This window comes from Cyprinus carpio, chromosome B5 (assembly GCF_018340385.1).
Source record: "Cyprinus carpio isolate SPL01 chromosome B5, ASM1834038v1, whole genome shotgun sequence".
Lineage (NCBI taxonomy): Eukaryota > Metazoa > Chordata > Actinopteri > Cypriniformes > Cyprinidae > Cyprinus > Cyprinus carpio.
The window spans coordinates 4,973,459-4,993,043 of NC_056601.1; the positions used below are offsets into that span (position 1 = coordinate 4,973,459).

Below are 19,585 nucleotides of genomic sequence, written 5' to 3' on the forward strand. Positions count from 1 at the left end.
CTACAGAATGATAAAATGTGACATTTTTAATTTTGTTTGGAAGCTTATTTTTCAACGTGGAAGTAAGCCATTTTCTGTGAATGTGAGAGACTTCTGGTTCATGAGCCTCTGTAGGGAATAAACCAAGGTTAAGACTAGAAGGGATACAGCAAAAAACTACTGGGCGCGCGCACATCGATATAGCACAATTTTTTCTCACACTGTACAAACAATAATTACTGTTTTTTGCATTATTGTAAGGGGTAGGTTTAGGTTTGGGGCAGGACGTTAATAAAACACAATCTAAAAGGTATAAAATTTAATACATTGTTAGTTTGCATTTTTTGCTGGATCCCTTTTAGCCACAACCAATAAACAACCAGAAGAATAAAAAAAGTACAGTTAACTGTAAAACTCTTTGCATTATAAACCAGTGCATTCATAATTAATATATTAAATTAATATAAAATATTAAAGCAATACACCCCAGTTTGCATTATAAAGCAACAAATCAAGCTGTTTTGTACTGCTAAAAATAGCTGGAAGCGGATGATACCGGAAGCCAGGTCCATTTATATTTACAAATGGCCACACCTGCTCTTAGGACAAAAATAAGTTGGTATCCAAAGTTTTGAAACAGTATCTTTTACATTTTAAAGTGCTGCATGACCAGAGACCTTCTCCCAAAGGGAGACTACAACCTCTGCTTAAAGCTGACATGAAATGAAAATGCACTGTATATTCTAAATGTATGTTTTGTGTGTGAACTATACATCCATACATGTTTTATAATAATTATTATTATTTTTTACCTCATAATTCCTAATTAAAATATCATAACTGATCTGCCGATTTCTCTCTGGTGTTGTATGATGGACTTAATTAAATCTGCTTAAACCTATTCCTCCTCAATTCACATGTCTTAAACTCCAACTAACAACCAATGAAAAGAATAAAGTTTTTTTTTTTTCTTCTTCAATAATCTGTCACAACAAGAAAATATCTGCCAATACTTCCATATTCCATTGTTAAGGATTATGGATTTCAATCCATAATTTCGATTATGGATTTAAAGGATTTCGCTTTATGTATCCCCCAATTGTAAGTCGCTTTGGATAAAAGTGTCTGCAAAATGACTAAATGTAAATGATTTTAAGAAAATTGTGCATGTCTCACAACAGGTGCTGCCATAGTGGCAGGGGTCAGAGGACACGATGTCAAGCTGTGCCAGCAGGCCATCATAAAATGGCCTTGTAACCTTATCAAAGGCTGAAGCAGATCACAGCAGGGACCTGTCTGCATGCCTGCAGTCGGGATTGATCACACTATTGACAGCACTGTGGACATCCTGCTTATATTGTTCTCAGAGTACCAGAAGGTTTAGTGTGATATTCCCATGTTCCTGAATCAACATCAGTGTTGCTCCTAGACAACATTAAAGACAGAGAGAAAAAGAGAGGGAAGATCCTTTCTTCATACATTTTATTTTATCATTAAACTTCATAATGACAGTTTATGAGGCACAAACAGATTGTAACAAAGTTATATATTTAAAGACAAAAAAAAAAAAAAAACAAAAAAAATTAACTACAAATAAAAAACGACCACACTATTACCCTGAAGTACATGAAGCGAACATCAAATGTTCAGCAAGAACAGCACGAGAGCGACTCTTGAGATGTAATACTAATAATTCCTCTTTCAATGCAACTCCTTCTGCAAGTATTTCTATGGACTTTGTGGTTAGTGTGCAAGAATACAAAAGCAAAACAACATCTTCCTTAGATGAACAACCAATCGAATGGAAAATAAGCACTGCGGCTTCCTACTCTGAGGTGCCTTTAGCTTTAGAAGAACATAATTTCTCTATTACACACAGAATGAAAAACTTTGTTTAGCTGGTGTAGACCTGACACAACTTCAAACGGAAAAACCACAAATCACCAACTTCCCTTTCTTGCACTCATCACCACAAGCTCTCAACATTTACACAAAATTCAAAATTAAGAACAATTCTGCATATCCATTTGTCCATTTTAAGGATCATACAACAACTCTTACGATGGGTGATTTATCACTTAATGTTTCTTACAGCGTCGACTACATGAACTGACAGAAAAATTACTTATACACTTTGCATATCATTTACAGCGCAACAGTTCTAAATATTTTTCTTGCTAAAGCATTTCAGTATGTTCTCTATAGTATTTTTTTTTAATCTGTAAAATAATGACAGAAAATATACTTCTTGTTTTATGACGGAATTCAAATATATTTTGAAACTAATCTCCAAAATGCTTGCGAAAAATATTTAAAGATGAAATAGGTTTCATTAAATGGAAGCACTTGTGATAGTACTGAAGTCCTGAATCAAAAACGAATAAGGCATAAACCACAGATTTTGGTTTGTAGACACAAACACATTCAGTGAATCAGAATTACATGACTATAATCTGGAATAATAAAGACCTTCAGTGCAGTGGAATGTGATATGACATGGACTAAACTCCGCCTCCTCATTAGCATAACCATTCTGGGCATTCCTAATCAAGCCTCTACAAAAAGAACGAAAGAATTTCATAGCTCATTCGAGCAAGGTATGTAATGTAAGGCGACATATGTGTTATGGAAAAATATATTTTTAATTAATTCTCAAACAATAGAATTTTTTTCAGCCATTAGCAGTTCGACAGTATAGTGTTTTGATTTCCCTTACAATCATCCTTCCTTTTGTGGTCCTACATGTGCTTATGTGCATTAGGTCAGGCTGGGAAGGACAGACGTAGTGCATGTGCGTGTAAGCTGTTTCAAGGTTACTTAATGGATAAAGCAGGCAAAGCCTTTTCATGCCATCATCCCAAATCACACGTGCCATTTATTCTATTATTTATAATATAATACCTCATCTATATTATATCACAATATCTCACACCAATCAGATAACATCGAACACTAATTTTTTATATTACATCAAAATTCCTGTTTTTCTTAATACTGTGCAATCTCAATCATTTTATACCTCAATTCTTTTTTTTGGGGGGGGGGGGGGGGGGTCCCTTTGATTTGTACTTGTCCTGCATATGTGTGTCTGTATATAAATAAAACGATTTCCTCATCTGTAACAGACATAAGTGTTTCACAAACACTGACCTGTACAAGTCACACAGAAAAAGAGAAAGAGGAAGGGAGAGGGTTTATGGCTTTTAGGGCAGTGTTTTGCTGTGATTGCTCTGATATAGTGTGTTACTTAAAGTGTGCAACTTTAAGCTGGTTTTTGCATGCGTGTGCGATCAGAGAATCTGTGTCAACGGCCCGTTCGAAGAAGCGAACGACAGACGGTTCATTCAGGAGAGACGCAAGAATCTGCTCGAAGGAGAAACTCCAGTCCCCGTCTCTGACCGCAGAGGGCGAGCTGGGGGTGTCTGTTGGCGTGTCCAACACGGGGCTGCTGGTTCCGGTGGGACTGCTGGTGGGTGTGGAAGGACGTGAGGTTGAGGTCGGGGTAATGTCAGAGTGGGATGGGGCAGTTTCTTGTGGACTAGCCGGAGACTCGGGTTGGTCGCCTTCACCCTCAGCGAGGGTTTCGTTCTCAGGGCTGGTGGGTAATGTTGGGGATGTCTCTGGCTGAGGCGTGCTGGTGGGTGTAGTTTGGGGCGTTTTCTGCAGGCTGCTCTCCTGTAGCTTCCGCCCCACCTCCTCCATGCGCAGCAGAAGACTGGTCACTCGCGCCACAGCGCGGTACAGACTCTCCTCCTCCTCGGTGCCATGGAACACACCATACAGAGTCTTCGTCAAACCAATAAACTGCACCTGGAACACAGTCGATACAGTCTCTTTAATTAAACTGAACTGTATTTCTATGGTCAGAAATGACAACAAATCACTATAGATGTTACCATGGGCAAAAATGCCTATTACACTTCAATTAGACAAGTCTCCACTTGAGTTTGTATGTGTTCAGGACAGGAACAGGACTGCTCTGAACAAGGTCAGTGAGCAGAGAATGAACGCTGATGACACTGTTGACAAACAACTCAAAGTACTTGTGGAATCATCACTGATTAGGACAAAGCCAACCAGGTGCTGTACTTAAATAAGAATGAGCAACGTAGGTACACGGATACATTGTTTACATTCAGATCAAAGCATAGACAATGTATCTATGTACATACATTGTTTACATATGTGATGTGCTCCAAAATGGCACTATAGTGTGACGTGAAGGAGATCAATTGTTGAATAAAGTATTCTTGTAGCTTTGAAAAATTATGGTTGAACCACTGATGTCACATGGATTACTTTAACGATCTCCTTGCTTTGTTTTTAAACTTTGTGTAAGGATCATTGCTGTCTATGGGAGGGTCAGAGAGTTCTCGGAATTCATCAAAAATATTTGAATTTGTGTTCTGAAGATGAACGAAGGTCTTACAGGTTTGGAACGACATGAAGGTGAGTAGTTAATGACAGAATTTTTATTTTTGGGTGAACTATCCCTTTAATGTACACAGATCAGCTATACATGAACTGGAAAAATCGCAGTTATAAAGGCATGAAAAGCCATCGTTCAGTCATCATTAAATGGCTAAACAAAGCCATTTAATACCATTAACAAAGGAAACAAAGACATTTCAGATTCTGACCACATCTTCAGTGTGTGTTTACCTGATTAATTCTGGGCAGATCTTTAATATTCTCCTCTCTCCGCTGCAAGTCTTCCTGCCACTGTTTCAGATATTCCTGCAGATCAACTTTAGCACGACCTGAGGGGCAAAATACAACAGATTTTTCAATAGCTCCCTAGACTACTTTATTCTGATTCATCAATGACAGCATTCTGTGGTCAATTATTTTTATATAATAACCCATAATAAACTCTATATTTGATTTAAGTGCCTGGCAATCAATCTCAAATATTTTTTGTCCATTTATTTATCAAATAGCCAAGCAAAAATGTACAGTCATTTGGTCATTGCACAGTGACCCTGACAACCCTGTTATGGTTTATTTGTGATATGATGACGAGAACATGATTAGAGGACAGGGATGAATACTTCACCTCTCTCTGGACATTTTCTGATCACTCCATCCTCTGCAGAGTCTACATGGAAGAGAGGAAAAAAATGTACAGCCCACGAAACACAGAGACACTCACATGCAGATATACATGCATACACATAGTCTACATGGTTTTCAGGGTGGGCAGGGTTTTTGAGATTCTGCTGCTTCTTGTTAAAACACCAAAATGAGGTGTGTTTCTAGAAATCAAAGCTTTCTGGCAGTTAGGTGAGACAAGTCCCTCTTAAACACAAATACAAATGCTACACACAACACACAAACATTTAAAAATACACATAGGAAAACAAAAAAAAATTGTGACATTATAACACACCCAGACGGAAGAAGGAAGAGTGAAATGTGAATATAAATGAATAAAGAAAGAAATGAATGAATGAAATGGAAAGAAAGGAGGCTTGAGGAGCCACAGAAAGCAGTGGAAGCTGACCAGAAAGACGAGTAGAGAAAGAGTGATCTTCAGCCGGAGGAAAAAATCTAGACGACGGTAAAATCTTACACTCCTGGGTCCCTGAAGAAAACACAGAAAATATGCATATATGCACACATTCTACTTTTATTCGAATCGGTAAAAAAAGTGTCAGTCATGATCTGTCATAAGTTATGGATAAATCTGCACTTGTCAACATTGCATATAGTTTTAAAAAGGCACAGTCACACAAACATGCTACACGAACTTAACTCCATCAAGAGTGAAGGGTTATTTAGATAAAGTGCTGGTATCTTAGCAGTTACAGATACAGACTCATACTACATTGGCCCTATATTGCTATTACGCCCTTCAGCCAAGCATAAGCATCACAAAGTACTAAATGTACTTTAAGATCCTTTGGTTCAAAACAAAAGTTTCTAATAACTAACTAACTAACAAAATGTAAAATTTACAAATACAGCAAATAATGAGGAGATGTAGAGATTAGACATAGATAACACAGGTTCATAGAGGGGGCAGATGTACAGATTAAATAGGGTTCTGTCATGACAGCTCTCGGAGGGATTGGCATGGTAATGTACATGACAATGTTAATGTATTTGGTCTTGGCAGAATAGATCTGCTATGCTGCTGCGGCAGAGCAAGCACCAAGACTTGCTACTGCCTTGAAAAGAAATCAAGGTTTTTGAGGGAAACATTTCAGAATGTTTCTCCATATTATGGATGTTATAGGAACCCAACAGTTTGAAGGTCCATACTGCAGTTTCAATGCAGCTTCAAAAGATCCTGAACCCAGCAGAGGAATTTTTTCAAAAAAAAAAAAAAAAAAAAAAAAAGCATATACTTATACTTTTTAACCACAAACGCTCGTCATGCACTAGCTTAACATCACGCATTATGCAGTCACGTTGGAAAGGTCACGTGTGTGAAGTACTGACCCAGTGTTTACAAAGCGAATGTGCAAAGAATGTCAAACGCCCTTTACAAATATAAAGGTAAAACAACGATGTCGGATGATTTTGAAGTTGGAGGAGAAAAATGAGATGGAGCTTTTTGCCCTACCCTACCTTTTTAAATCGGAGTACAAAGATGAAGAACTAACCACACGTGAAAGTCACAGATGCACATCGCAGAGCAAGTGCAAGATGAGCATTTGTGGTAGAAAAAAAGTATATCATTTTTTTCATTTCACTAATTAAGATCCTTATTCCTCGGCTGGGATCATGTAGAGCCCTTTGAAGCTGCATTGAAACTGCTATTTGGACCTTTCACTTGACCGCCAATGAAGTCCATTTTATGGAGAAAATCCTGGAATGTTTTCCTCAAAAACCTTTTCGACTGAAGAAAGTAATGGATTGTTTTATTGGGTGAAAATGGGGTGAGTAAATTATGAGGAAATGTTTATTGTGGAAGTAAACTACTCCTTTAAGGTTGTAGAGGGGACTATACAGTATGAAGATTAACCATATATATGCATAATCATATTTTATGTTAACACTAAGCTTTTATTATACACAGTGGCAGAGGTCATACAATAAATTTACCTGGTTGAATGTGTAGTTTGAAGAGAAATTTTAGTTTTTCTGTGAAAGATCGGTTGTATAGGATATCTGCAATACACACACACACACACAAACACACACACACACTTGAATTAATCTGGCAGGTTAAGGAAAGCTACTATGTACTGAGGTGAAAGTTCAAAGGGCAGTCAATTTAGTTCAGGGAAGGCTCCTCTTACCCAGACCGCATATGAACTCTTTGAAGTTCACAAGTCCGTCTCCATTCGCGTCCAGAAGCCGGAAGGCTGATCGTGCCAGTGAGCGCACATGTGTGTGTGTGGTCCACGGCTGCAGGAGGTTAAACAGGCTACTAAACTGGGACTGATCCAGCTGATATTGGTCCAGATATGGCAGGCTGGGGTCATGGTTCTGCAGGGCAGGACTACATACTGACCAGTAACAGCTCACAAAGTGCTGCCTCTATAACATACAAACAGTCAAAAGACACAAGCTTTAACAATTTGTGTGGCTGGAGCAGCATTTTGAGGCCTTCATGCATTGAAGTACACAAATTTGTTAACGCAACTCACCTTAAAAAGCATGTAGAGCTCATCCAGCTGAGCAGCACTGAATTTCACATCTTGAGCAACAACACGAAGCTGCAGCAATAAGACACAAAAATGACAGACAATTAAACATCTTACAATGGAAAATAATCTTTACTGCCACTGTATGTGCAAACAATGTGTAAGAAAAATTATGTAAATTACACTACCATTCAAAGGTTCTGTTACAATTCAAAATATTTGACAATATTTTATTCAGAAATAAAAGAACTGCTTTTATTTGAAACAGAAATATTTTGTAACATTTATAAATGTCTTTACTGACTCTCTTGATTAATTTAATGAATCCTTGCTGAATAAAATTCATTTCTTCAAAAATAATTTACTGATCCCAAACTTTTGAACGGTAGTGTATACTTTGCAAAATCAAATCTGGGATGAAACCACATAACTCTACTTCTATTTTGTATGTTTCTTTTTTCTCCATTAGATCTCCATTATATCTTTTTTTTTTTATTATTTTTTTTGGAAATTGTAATGCTTAGTTTATTATATTATATCATATTATATTATATTATATTATTATGAAATTAAGGTTTTGTACTTACTACATTTTGTTTTGTTGTGTCTTCTAGTGTTTGAATGACATAAAGCTTGTTCCTCTTCCGCATGTTTTCCACTTCCTCTGTTCGAATGTTTCCATATTTCTGAAAAAAAAAAAAGTTTCATTAGTCAGAGCAACCGTCTATTTCAGACGTGTGGTTTGCTGACCACAGAACTCCTGTCAGAGGGGGGTTTTCATCATTCCATAAAACTGACCAGTTTGAAAGTGCAGAAAAATGTACCCCTTGTCATTGCACAAGCAGATTTTACATTGCTATAAAATCAGGTGTGAGTTCAGGTGTGAATTACTAAAGCATTAAGAAAGACATCAGATTAATTTTATTAGTCACTTACTACCTTAAAAATAATAAAAAATCTGCGCTTACTACATGTTCTGACAAAACCAGAGCTAAAGATATCAAAAAGAAAACAGATTTTAATGTTCAGTACAGTATATTAAAGTGTGTAGCTTTACCTCATATGACTCTTTGATGAGATCACTGATGTCAACCTTTTGTATTGATTTGTCATTGGCTGTTGCAGATGCCTGCTGTACAGTAGCTGGCAGGGGACTGTCTTTATTTGTGACACTGTCAAAAAACCTGAAGGATAAAATCAGATTTAAATACAGGTTAAGTTTGTAAATTTAAAAATCCACTGCAAAAATGAAAGAGGTTGATGCTGTTTACAATTAAACAGCAGCTTGTCATCCAAAGAGACTCTTGAGGTCGATCATTCCTGATCTTTGCTGCATGAGTTACACAGCATGGAAAAATGTTCCTTTCAATAATATGATATATTATAATATAATATACGTAAATATATTTTTGTGACCCCTTTTCTGTTTAAAATTTCCCCTTTTAATTTTATATTGCACATAACATAATGACAACACAGCTTGCTACAATCATGCTTTGGCCATGTTAAGAGGACAACGTTCCAATCACCTGTTGAGGACTGTGACAGCTTCTGCGTCGTCATGGCAACAAAGCAGATTGTCCATATTGTAGTCGAGGACAGCAAGGCCAAGCTGCAGGATGGCTTTGATACCATCATAAAAGAAGCAGTCAACAACATTCACAGCGCTCTCTATTGGCAGTACGCTGATGAAGAGAGTCAGGAACCATGACAACGACACTGATGAGAAGAATGACAGGTCCGTCATGTGTTCGGTCAGCTGGGTTAAATGCTCACGGATCAGTTCCTCGAACACAGCCTGGTCCACCAGGGCTCCTGGAAAACACACACACTGAGACATGAATAATACTGTATTCAAAAATAAACAGATTCAGTAAACTGCCACTGCAGAAACAAAAAGAATGGCACAAATAAGTACAGGCAAATCTAATTACAGACAGAATAGGAGAAAGTACTTAACATGAACAAAAAAAATTGTGGAGCACCCTAACAAAGCTCATCCAATTACGACACCATTGGCATTGTGTTACAACGGCAGCCTGCAAGTATATTAAGATGATTCAATCATCTCTCGGGTATGAGATGTGTATAACCAGCTACCTCATACACACACATACCAATAATTCTACGGTTGAAGTAGTCTGGGAGCATTCGTTCACACACAGCGACCAGCAGCCAGAAAGCCTCTTCTTCTTTAGCATACAGCAGCAACACAGACGTCAGGATATTCATCGCCTGGACAGACCGACAAAACAACATGATACAGTTATAATATATGAAAACTAAATTATTATTAGAATGAGTGGAAGTAGAGTTTTTAGTGAATAAAGTGAAAACCACAAATTTGCATGTAAAAAGAGAGATTTTTTTAGTCCCTCTAAGATTCTGTGACATAGCTGTATATGCAAATTGAATATGAACAAAAATAATTTGGCTTCCATAGCAAAAAAACCCCCAAAACAAATTATTTTATGCATTCACCATATTCCTTGAATACTTCGCTTTGTATATTTCCATATTGTATATTTGATTACCAAAAAATTATTCAAATTTCATGTCCTTTCTGTTTTGCACACAGAAATATTTTTGAATGAGTTCTATTTATGTTCTTAATAACCATAGATTCAGCTGGTTTTCATTTTCCTTGTTTTATTAAATATTTAATATCAAATATTGATGCAATGTGCAACAACCATCAATCTTGTTTGTGTGTGTGTAATGAATAATTGTGTTTATGCTAGTCTTGCAGATGATACTGTAGGCTGTGCATGAGGGGGATGTTGCATACACACATATTGTACACCAACATAAAGCTACAACCAGTCACTTAAGTCCCCATTATACTAAAAATCAAAATCAGACCAAAACAAAGGGCCTTTAGACATGCTAGGATCATCCGATTGACATGTAAACACTTGTTAAATTGAGAATTTATCACAGATTTTATGCCATGAACCTCATAAACACTACTATACCAACACAAACCTGGGCTGCTTGAAATTGTGTGCAACGTGATGCTTTTGAGAAAGCTTTTTAACAAATTTGTGAAGAAGATGAATCTGATGTTCTATGGACTGTGCAATTTGATGCTAAGACCATGTGTTAGACTAGATGAAAATGTTACATGTGTGTTTTCACCTGGCAGTAGCCGATTTTGGGGTTGCGATGAGCGTAGGCAGTCAAGACGCGGCGAAGAGCTGAGATTCCCGTGTCGCTCTGGAATGCTGGGTGTTCTGGGAGTGAGCGATGCAGATCTCTCTCAATCTCGTCACACGCAAGCGAGCTGCTGCCCATACACTCCTCCAATAGCCGTCCATAGTATCCGGGATGAGAGGTCATGTCATGTACTGCACCTATAACACAAGCAAACATGTATGCACAAAACTGTGGCACATATACACCCACACACATCCAGAACAACACACACCTGAGAAGAGCATCCAAAGTTCTCCTCTGAGAGTCTCTGGAACTCCTCGTACAATGAGATCCCGTGTTTTTTTGGTGCAAAACATTCCAGATCCACGGCCATATTCAGCAAAATGGATCTGCCACGACTGCTCCTTCATTCGCTCCTTCAGCTGTCAATCACAGTGTTAAAATAAACGTTTTCTATTTGAATATATTTTAAAAATGTAATTTATTCCTGTGAAGGCAGAGCTGAATTTTCAACAGCCATTTACTCTAGTCTTCACACAATAAATTTTTTTCAGGATTGAATTTATTTGAAATGGCAATCCTATGTAACGTCATAAATGCATTTACTCTCAATTTAATGTGTCCTTGCTGAATGAATATATGAATCTTACTGACAACCAACATTTAAACAGAAGTGTATACAACATCTTTTGATAACATTAATCATCTTTACTAAACTAACATTGCACCAATATTGCAATGAGGTTCTCTGTACCATTTTGGGGTCAAGGTTTTCTGCATCATGTGGATGAAAGACGTTCATAAGAGCTTCAGTGCTGACGGCTTGACTTTGTCCCACCATAACACCCTCCTCATCCTCAGAGAGAAAAACACACACATACAATCTAGTGTCTCCTCTGGCATTTTTACAGTTATCACAAAATCATACCATGAAATGTGGGATATTTTTAAATGATTATCATGACAAGTTATTTCTAATAGTGGATGGAGTGTAGAGCGATTACCGGATTACTGATGTAGTGCTGGGGGCTTCCTGCTGTCCCACACTTTCTGCGGATGGTGGCAGCAAGTCGCTCAAAATCCCGAACCTCAGAAAAACGCAAAGCCCTCTTGCCACGAAGACACACAGTCAGGGCACGACTACCACGATCTGGCAGCTCCACACTAAACACCTACATTAATGCCGAAACCACACATAAATCGGCATTAGTGAAATACAAACATAGTGATAACAAAACAGCAGAAACTTATGAACTCTCCAAAACTCTAAAAGTCTAAAGGCAGAACTACGAGAATATGCTCATGGCAGAAAGGGGTGGATTGATTGCTTAGATTCTGTAGGTAAAATCTATTTCAAAATGTATTTTTACCCTCTGTTAATAGAAATCACTTTGGTGTTGAAAGTATAATTTACACAAGATTATTCAACATCAACATAAAACAGTAGTTGAACTTTAACTTAAAAACAGGGGCCAGTTGCATAAACACAGGCACTATGCTAAGACTGTCTCTTAAGAAACAGTCTGACTAGCTAGCAGTTACCGATCTATCATTTTGTTACTAGCTGAGCAATCTATCTTTTTGTAATGGACTTTAAGAAGTCATGACCAGTCTTTAAGAAAACAAATTAGATGACTAACTTTTTAAGACTAGTTTAAGCAGTTCATGCAACCGATCTTCATACTGTACAATTGTACTACTTCTATTGTCTTTGAAATATGGTATGAAGAGTAAAGCGTCAGCCGAATGTTCTGACAAGCATTTATGGTAAACTAAAATATACTTTACTGTAATTTCTACTCAAAGTTATATGTCGTGTATTTAAATACAAGTGCACATTTAATAATATTGCACATGCTGCTTTTTCTCAAGGGCACTTGTCTTCACCATGACATTCTTTGTAGCTTGCAGAAAAATGAGCAGTATACGCACCTCCCATAGAGGGATTATGAGATGGCACTGAGACCCATCTTGGCTTGCAAAGCACAGATAGTTCTCAGAGACACAGATTTTTCCAAGCGTATTGACATGGCTGAATGGAACCCAGAGGAAACTCTCGTGCACTTCACAAAGATTCTCCTCCTGCGGCAACCGGAAGAATGATCGAAATGACTGATTCCGTGCATGGATTTCCAGAGCCCTGCAACGATTACAGTAGAGTCAGACATCGTCCAGTAAAAGAAAAATAGGTAACAGAGGAATAAAACTAACGCACTTCTGCATGATGTGAAGAGGGTTGGCTAGTGGATGTTCAGCATTAAATGTTTCTTTGTCAAAGAAGCGAACAATGGCATATTCAGCCAGCTGCTGCATTATCAGGTATGTCTGCTGGAGCCTCAGGAGCATTGAGAAGTAATGATCCTCTCCACGCACACACACACGGATGCTCTCCGCCAACAACACACTCGACGTACGTTCCAGGCGGCTCACCTCATCCCAGGGATACATCAGTTTCACTAAGCAAGAATGCATAATAATATTAGATTTTGGCAGATGCCAACTGTAACACTTATAAAGACAAAAACATTAGATATGAAGCACATAAGGTGTTATATCTCTTATAATCCACAGAAGAAATCAAACCATACAGATTTAGAATGACATGAGGGTGAGTAAATGACGACAGAATTTAAATTTTTGGGTGAGGAATCTCTTTAGGACTTTGATATGTGAATGTCCTCTGTTATAATTGGTTAACCTCTTTGCATGTGGAAAAAATAGGAGTTGTTTGAGCTGCTAAATAATGAATATTCATTGATATGCAATCTTAATATACACTGCCATTCAAAAGTTTTGACATTTTTTCCTGTGAAGCAAAGCTGAATTTTCAGCATCATTACTCCAGTCTTCAGTGTCACATGATCCTTCAGAAATCATTCAGAATTTCTGATTTATAATCAATGTTCTAAACAGTTGTGCAGCTTAATATTTTTTTGGGACACGTGATACCTTTTTTTCAGGATACTTTGATGAATAAAAAGTTAAAAATAACAGTGTTTATTCAAAATAAAAATATTGTGTTACAATATAGACAAGTTTTAGCATGTGTTTGGTGTGACTTTTTTTTTAATGTGTTTTGTGTTAATCTGGGTTAATGTATGTTTATTTTATTGATTATTGTTAAATTATTTTTTTACATCATTAGAAAAAAATTTTTTTTGTTCTTTTTTAACATCAAAATAAAAGTTTTGTTTTTACATAATATATGGATGTATACTGTGTATATTTATTATGTATATATAAAAACACACATGCATGTATATATTTCAGAGAAATATGTTTTTATATATTAAATGCATTGATTTATAATAGAAATTATATGAATACAAATAAAGACATGTAAATACATGTAAATATTTTCAGAATATATACTGTATGTGTGTGTATTTATAAATACATAATATATATACACAGAACACAAGCATATATTATGAAAACAAAAACTTTTATTTTGGATGCGATTAATCGTTTGACAGCACTAATATTAAAATAGGAAACCAATATTAGAAATTTCAATAATTTTTCACAATATTAGGTTTTTTTTCTGTATTTTTGAACAAATAAATGTGGCCTTAATGAGCATTAGAGGCTCAATAAACTTACTGATCCCTAACTTTTGAAAGGTAGTGTAGGTGTTTTCAAATGGGGGTCCAGGGACCACCCAGGGGGCCACAAGTGTAATAATATATGTGGGGCCTTGGTACCAAACAATTCTAAAATCCCTTTGCTAATAAATGCATTGTTCAGACATCATAACCATCATAAAATAGCCAGCTTTTGGTATTATGTGTAAACAGGCGATCATGTTTCTTACCCTCATTTCCCAGCATATAGGAGTAGAAACACAGGAAGTTGGTGCTGAGGTAGATCCAGCCCTGGTTTGGCACTCGTCCTCTCCAGTAGCTGCAAGAGAAATACGTCACAAGCTTCTCTCTCTGAGGCAAACCGAACAGACGTTCAAATCGCAGCACAGCCTCCCGGAAGCGTTCGGGGTCCTCCTCGTCACCGGCTGATTTGCCCTCCTCTGCTATCAGACCCTATACAAACACAACATACCGCCACTGAAGTCAACAATGCAAGACTGGGACTTACATCTAAAATAGCACAAAACACAAAAACAAGAAAAAACAACATTCAAAAGTGCTTTGGAGACAAATAATCCTCTCACCCTTATCTTTCCCTGGACAAAACTGGTGATGTCTTCACCAGAATCGAAGACAGAGAGAGTTCTGATGATGTTCTGCTGCAGCCAGTCCCAGTGCTGTGAGATCTCCTCTAAAGATGCTCCTGCACACACACACACACACACACACATTATATAAAGATCTAAATGAAGAGAGTCTGAGCCTTCACATACACATTAACACTGTGTGCAGCATCTCTCTCACCACAGGCAACGCTCCAGTACACCTGAGAGTCGGGCGTCTGGTGTAAAATGCGAAACGGGGCGACTTTGGCTGTGGAGTCAAGAACTGTGTCCAAAGTTCCAACCAGCAGGCCTAAAACAATGACATTAAATAATAAACATAACATTACTAAAACGATATATATATATATATATATATATATATATATATATATATATATATATATATATATATATATTTCTTTAAATCTGCAGTCTGAATTACAACTGTATAGGAAAACATAAAAAGACAACAGCAAGAAAATATGAAACATTTATGGAGTAGTCATTACATTCATACAAATAGCAGCCGTTTTCATTTATTACTTTTTTTTTAACACTGATCTCATAATAAGACATGTTTCTTGAGCATCAGATAAGCATATTAGAATAATATCTGAAGGATCATGTGACACTGAAGACTGGAGAAATGCTGCTGATTTTAAATTGCAATAGTATTTCACAATATTACAGTTTTTCCTGTTTTTATGATGAAATAAATGCAGCCTATGTGTGCATAAGAGACTCCTTTCAAAAACATTATACGTTACTATGACAAAACAATATAGAATAACATTAGGCTTGACTGGCACTTGATTTACTTCTTTCAATGTCTCTGATGCACATCAGGATGTTAGAAGGGAATTTAATGTTAGTCACTGAAAATCTGTCCTCTCTGCACTGCTGAGAGAAGCTGGTGTATTATGGCCCTTAGCCATGAAGCAAAGGTTTCCATGGTGATGAACTCCAAAAGAAAAAAATAGTCACTAATTACAGTAAAACCTATAATCAACTCAACAACAATTGTGGCCATAAATTCTTCTGTGCTGGCGACTCTGTGATGCTATGATGCTTATTACTAATGATTTATTGTTTTATTTATTAAGTCAAGTCCTATTTATACAAAACAGATTGTTTCAAAGCAGCTTCACAATAATAATAGAAAAATAATGTTAATGTTGTTAATGTTGTAAAATTCCTCAGTTATAAAACAAATTCAATTTCAGCTGTAAAGCAGCTCTACAGAAGATAATAGTGTTATTATTCATCTCAATTTTGTGCAGTGTTGTTTCAATTCAGTTCAATAACACTGTCGATGTTGCAAAACTAGTGCCATTATCCAGCTCAGTTCAGTTTATTAATAAATTGTTGTCATCAGTGACCACTGCAGACAATTCCCAGCAGACCAATGCCTATAAATCTCTAATGCATTGAAACGCAGCAGCTCAGTTTGGCTTTCAACGCTTTAATAATATGTAGAGTCATCCTTCCAATTTGCATTTAATTTACAGGATTAGATTTTAAATTGAGCACCATTTCTCATCACATAGCTGTGGTCCTGCCACAAACGTACGACTATCCTCAATTTTTTCCATACTCAGTCAATTTGTTATAGTGGATCAATTGTATATATGTGACCCTGGACCAAAAAAATCTGTCATAAGGGTCATTTTTTAAAGGGATAAGGATCAAGCTTTCCATTGATGTATGGTTTGTTAGGATAGGACAATATTTGGCCGAGATACAGCTATTTGAAAATCTGGAATCTGAGGGTGCAAAAAAAATCTAAATATTGAGAAAATTGCATTTAAAGTTGTCCAAATGAAGTTCTTAGCAATGCAAATTACTAATCACAAATTAGGTTTTAATGAAACATGATCTTTACTTAATATCCTAATGATTTTTGGCATAAAAGAAAAATAACTTTGACCCAAACAATGTATTGTAGGCTATAAAGAAATATATAAAGAATCTCTGAATGAAAGCTTAAAATACATAAAACAATTATTACAAGTAATTGTGTCCTACTATTGTAATAAGAATAAATTAGGCATAATTAAATGCAGGTAACCCTAAGCCAAACCCTAATCCTAACACTAAAAATATAGTAAGTACATGAAGTTAATTAATATTACTCAGGGCTTAAATGTATAATTACACTGGAACAAGGACACCTTAAAATAAAGTGTAACCCTAGTTGTCATGCAAATGAACATCATTATAATTATATTACTCAAAACTTTAAAACTATACAGTTGTTTATGTGTAACATCTAATGTTCAAATTGTAAAAATTAATGTATCTTTAAAAGATAAGAGTTTAAATTGGCTTGAAATGATATCAGACTTGCAGTTATCATGTTGCCCTTTACTGACAAGATATTCCCAAGTCGCATCACAAATCAATACGGCCTTCTTTCAGAGTGACACTGGAGAGAAAGCATCTTCCAGTAAACACGCTGATCCACCTCAAACCTAAACAATCTGACGTCACAGCGTGACGCAACAACTCCTGTCAAAGAGAAGGAGCAGCCCAGACCCACATGAACAGTCTCCGTATTAAACACGTTTAGGCTTCGGCTTCTAAATATATAATATCTGGAGGAATATCTCGCATTTTTAAGGAGCCTACCTTCATGCACACGGCCAGTTTACCGCAGTGGTGACGTCAGCACTCAAAAGAGCACATCATCAGTCCACTAAGAGTCAAACTTACAAAAACCATCCATTCCGCAAGACTGCATTAACTCCTGACCTGTTGCAAAAGCACTTGGGGTTAAATCTAAAAATCAATAGTTTGGGAAATCAGTTGAAGTGTATTTAAAGGTGTAACACCGAAAAAGAGATGACAGTTGGATACATATTAAAACATCAGTTTAAGCATCAGAGGCTTTTCCATGCCTAGCGCTTGAACACGGATATCCGCGCGCGCTCCCGGTAACGTTAACGTTACCTGTCAATCCGCCGCTGTCCTCTCCGTATCCGCGTCTGCGCTGCAGCACGAAGTAATCGTTGGATTTCTCCGTCACCCATAATTTCAGCGCGTTTTTGAGAAGCACCTCTTCGGGTCTGAGCCACATGCTGGAGTCTGTTTTCAGAGACACGCGTCCTCTCGCACGACACTCGTATCATCTCAAGCGCATACACCCATAGACTTGATTGTTGTTTGCTCTTGCGCCGCTTTTCCCACGTCGACAGAAACTGAGCCAAAGACGGCAACACCGGCGCCGCTGGGATTGTAGTCTTCCACATCTGCCCCGCTGAGCAGAGGAAAGCGCTGCCCTGAAAACTATCCACTACACTTCCCATAATCCCCGCGTCACCTAAGGACTTTGTTTCAAATTATTTAAAGGGACAGCAACATATGTTTATTACGACGCGTTGTCACGATACCGACCACAGCGCTTTAAGTTTTACCTGGAGCTCGTCAGGTTTACCTCCATGACAAAGTCGCTCAGGAATAGAGATGAGAATAAAAAAAAAACCACAACAAAAAAACCCAGTCTGGCTCTCTTTATTAAGTAATATCAAAAGTCCAATGATGTGTTTACATTTTTAAAGTGTTAATAGTTCAATAATACGTTCTTAATATATATGTATATATTTAAAACTCTAAAGAAACAAAACATTGTTACATTTTATGAAACGCCATTGATTACAATTCAGCTTGTGTGTCTTGTTTTGGGGAAGTCGTGGCTTAGTGGTTAGAGAGTTTGACTCCTAACCCTAGGATTTTGAGTTCGAGTCTCGGGCCGGCGATACCACGACTGAGATGCCCTTGAGCAAGGCACCGAACCCCCAACTGCTCCCCAGGCGCCGCAGCATAAATGGTTGCCCACTGCTCCAGATGTGTGTTCATGGTGTGTATGTGTTCACTGCTGTGTGTGTGCACTTTGGATGGATTAAATGCAGAGCACGAATTCTGAGTATGGGTTACCAGACTTGGCTGTATGTCACGCCACTTTTCACTTCACTTGTTTCATCAGTTACACAAATTTAAGTCTTTTTCTTTTCTCGCTTTGACCAGCGGAACAGTGATGTCAGCAGCCAACCTTCACTGCCAGTAAAGGATGACCCGATACAGCTACACCAGCATCAGGTCAGATCCACTCTTTGCAGGGTCACCGCGAGGAAAGCAGCTGGTCCAGATGGAGTCACTGGATGGCTCTTGAAGGCCTGTGCAGACCAGTTGGCAGAGGTATTTACCACCATTTTCAACCTCTCACTATTACAGTCTGCTGTCCCCACCTGCATCAAGTCAGCGACAATCATCCCAGTTCCAAAGAAAACCACAGTAAACTGCCTGAATGACTATCATCCAGTTTCTCTAACCCTTATCAACACCAAATGCTTTGAGAGACTCATACTCTCTCACATCAAAACTGTCATCACTCTCGACCTCGACCAAAACCAGTTTCCTTGCCGAGCAAACAGATCGACAGAAGATGCAGTCATCAAAGCTCTCCACACTGCACTTACACACATGGATTAGAAAAACACTTATGTAAGAATGCTGTTTGTGGATTTCAGTTCAGCTTTTAATAGTCATCCTCCACAAACTCGTTGAAAAACTGAGCAACTTGGGCCTAGGCCTAGTTCAATTATGTGCACATGGATACAGGACTTCCTGCGCAACAGACCTCAGAATGTCAGGATGGGAGGTTACACAT

At 37.5% G+C, this 19,585-nt stretch overlaps 1 protein-coding gene across 4 annotated transcripts; it reads right to left on the bottom strand.

Annotated features, from left to right (window-relative positions):
* Positions 1-3,019: 3,019 nt before the first annotated feature.
* Positions 3,020-18,271, bottom strand: LOC109090448 (TBC1 domain family member 8B-like). 4 transcript variants are annotated; one of them, XM_042723771.1, is made up of 21 exons: positions 17,869-18,269; positions 15,119-15,229; positions 14,899-15,017; positions 14,545-14,767; positions 12,946-13,186; positions 12,663-12,870; positions 11,735-11,902; positions 11,485-11,586; positions 11,002-11,152; positions 10,713-10,927; positions 9,692-9,809; positions 9,104-9,389; positions 8,632-8,758; positions 8,162-8,260; positions 7,578-7,646; positions 7,227-7,467; positions 7,030-7,095; positions 5,483-5,563; positions 5,036-5,077; positions 4,642-4,739; positions 3,020-3,789 (listed from the first exon to the last, which is right to left on the bottom strand). In XM_042723771.1, exons 1-21 carry the CDS (start codon positions 17,993-17,995, stop codon positions 3,223-3,225), a joined length of 3,459 nt encoding a protein of 1,152 aa, XP_042579705.1. In that variant the 5' UTR covers positions 17,996-18,269; the 3' UTR covers positions 3,020-3,222. The 4 variants fall into 4 exon arrangements, with proteins under 4 accessions (XP_042579705.1, XP_042579708.1, XP_042579706.1 ...); XM_042723774.1 differs by having other exon boundaries at positions 5,552-5,563; positions 17,869-18,263; XM_042723772.1 differs by lacking the exon at positions 5,036-5,077 and having other exon boundaries at positions 17,869-18,271.
* Between the last annotated feature and the right edge of the window lie 1,314 nt (positions 18,272-19,585).

What these genes read in the sequence shown, in the direction of transcription:
- LOC109090448 (XM_042723771.1), bottom strand. Translation starts at nt 17,995, where the DNA reads ATGTGGCTCAGACCCGAAGAGGTGCTTCTCAAAAACGCGCTGAAATTA. An exon ending in TCATAATCCCTCTATGGGAG is followed by an intron (nt 11,903 to 12,662) that starts GTGCGTATACTG and finishes GCATTAATGTAG; the next exon opens with GTGTTTAGTGTGGAGCTGCC. An exon ending in CCAAAATCGGCTACTGCCAG is followed by an intron (nt 9,810 to 10,712) that starts GTGAAAACACAC and finishes CGGTCTGTCCAG; the next exon opens with GCGATGAATATCCTGACGTC.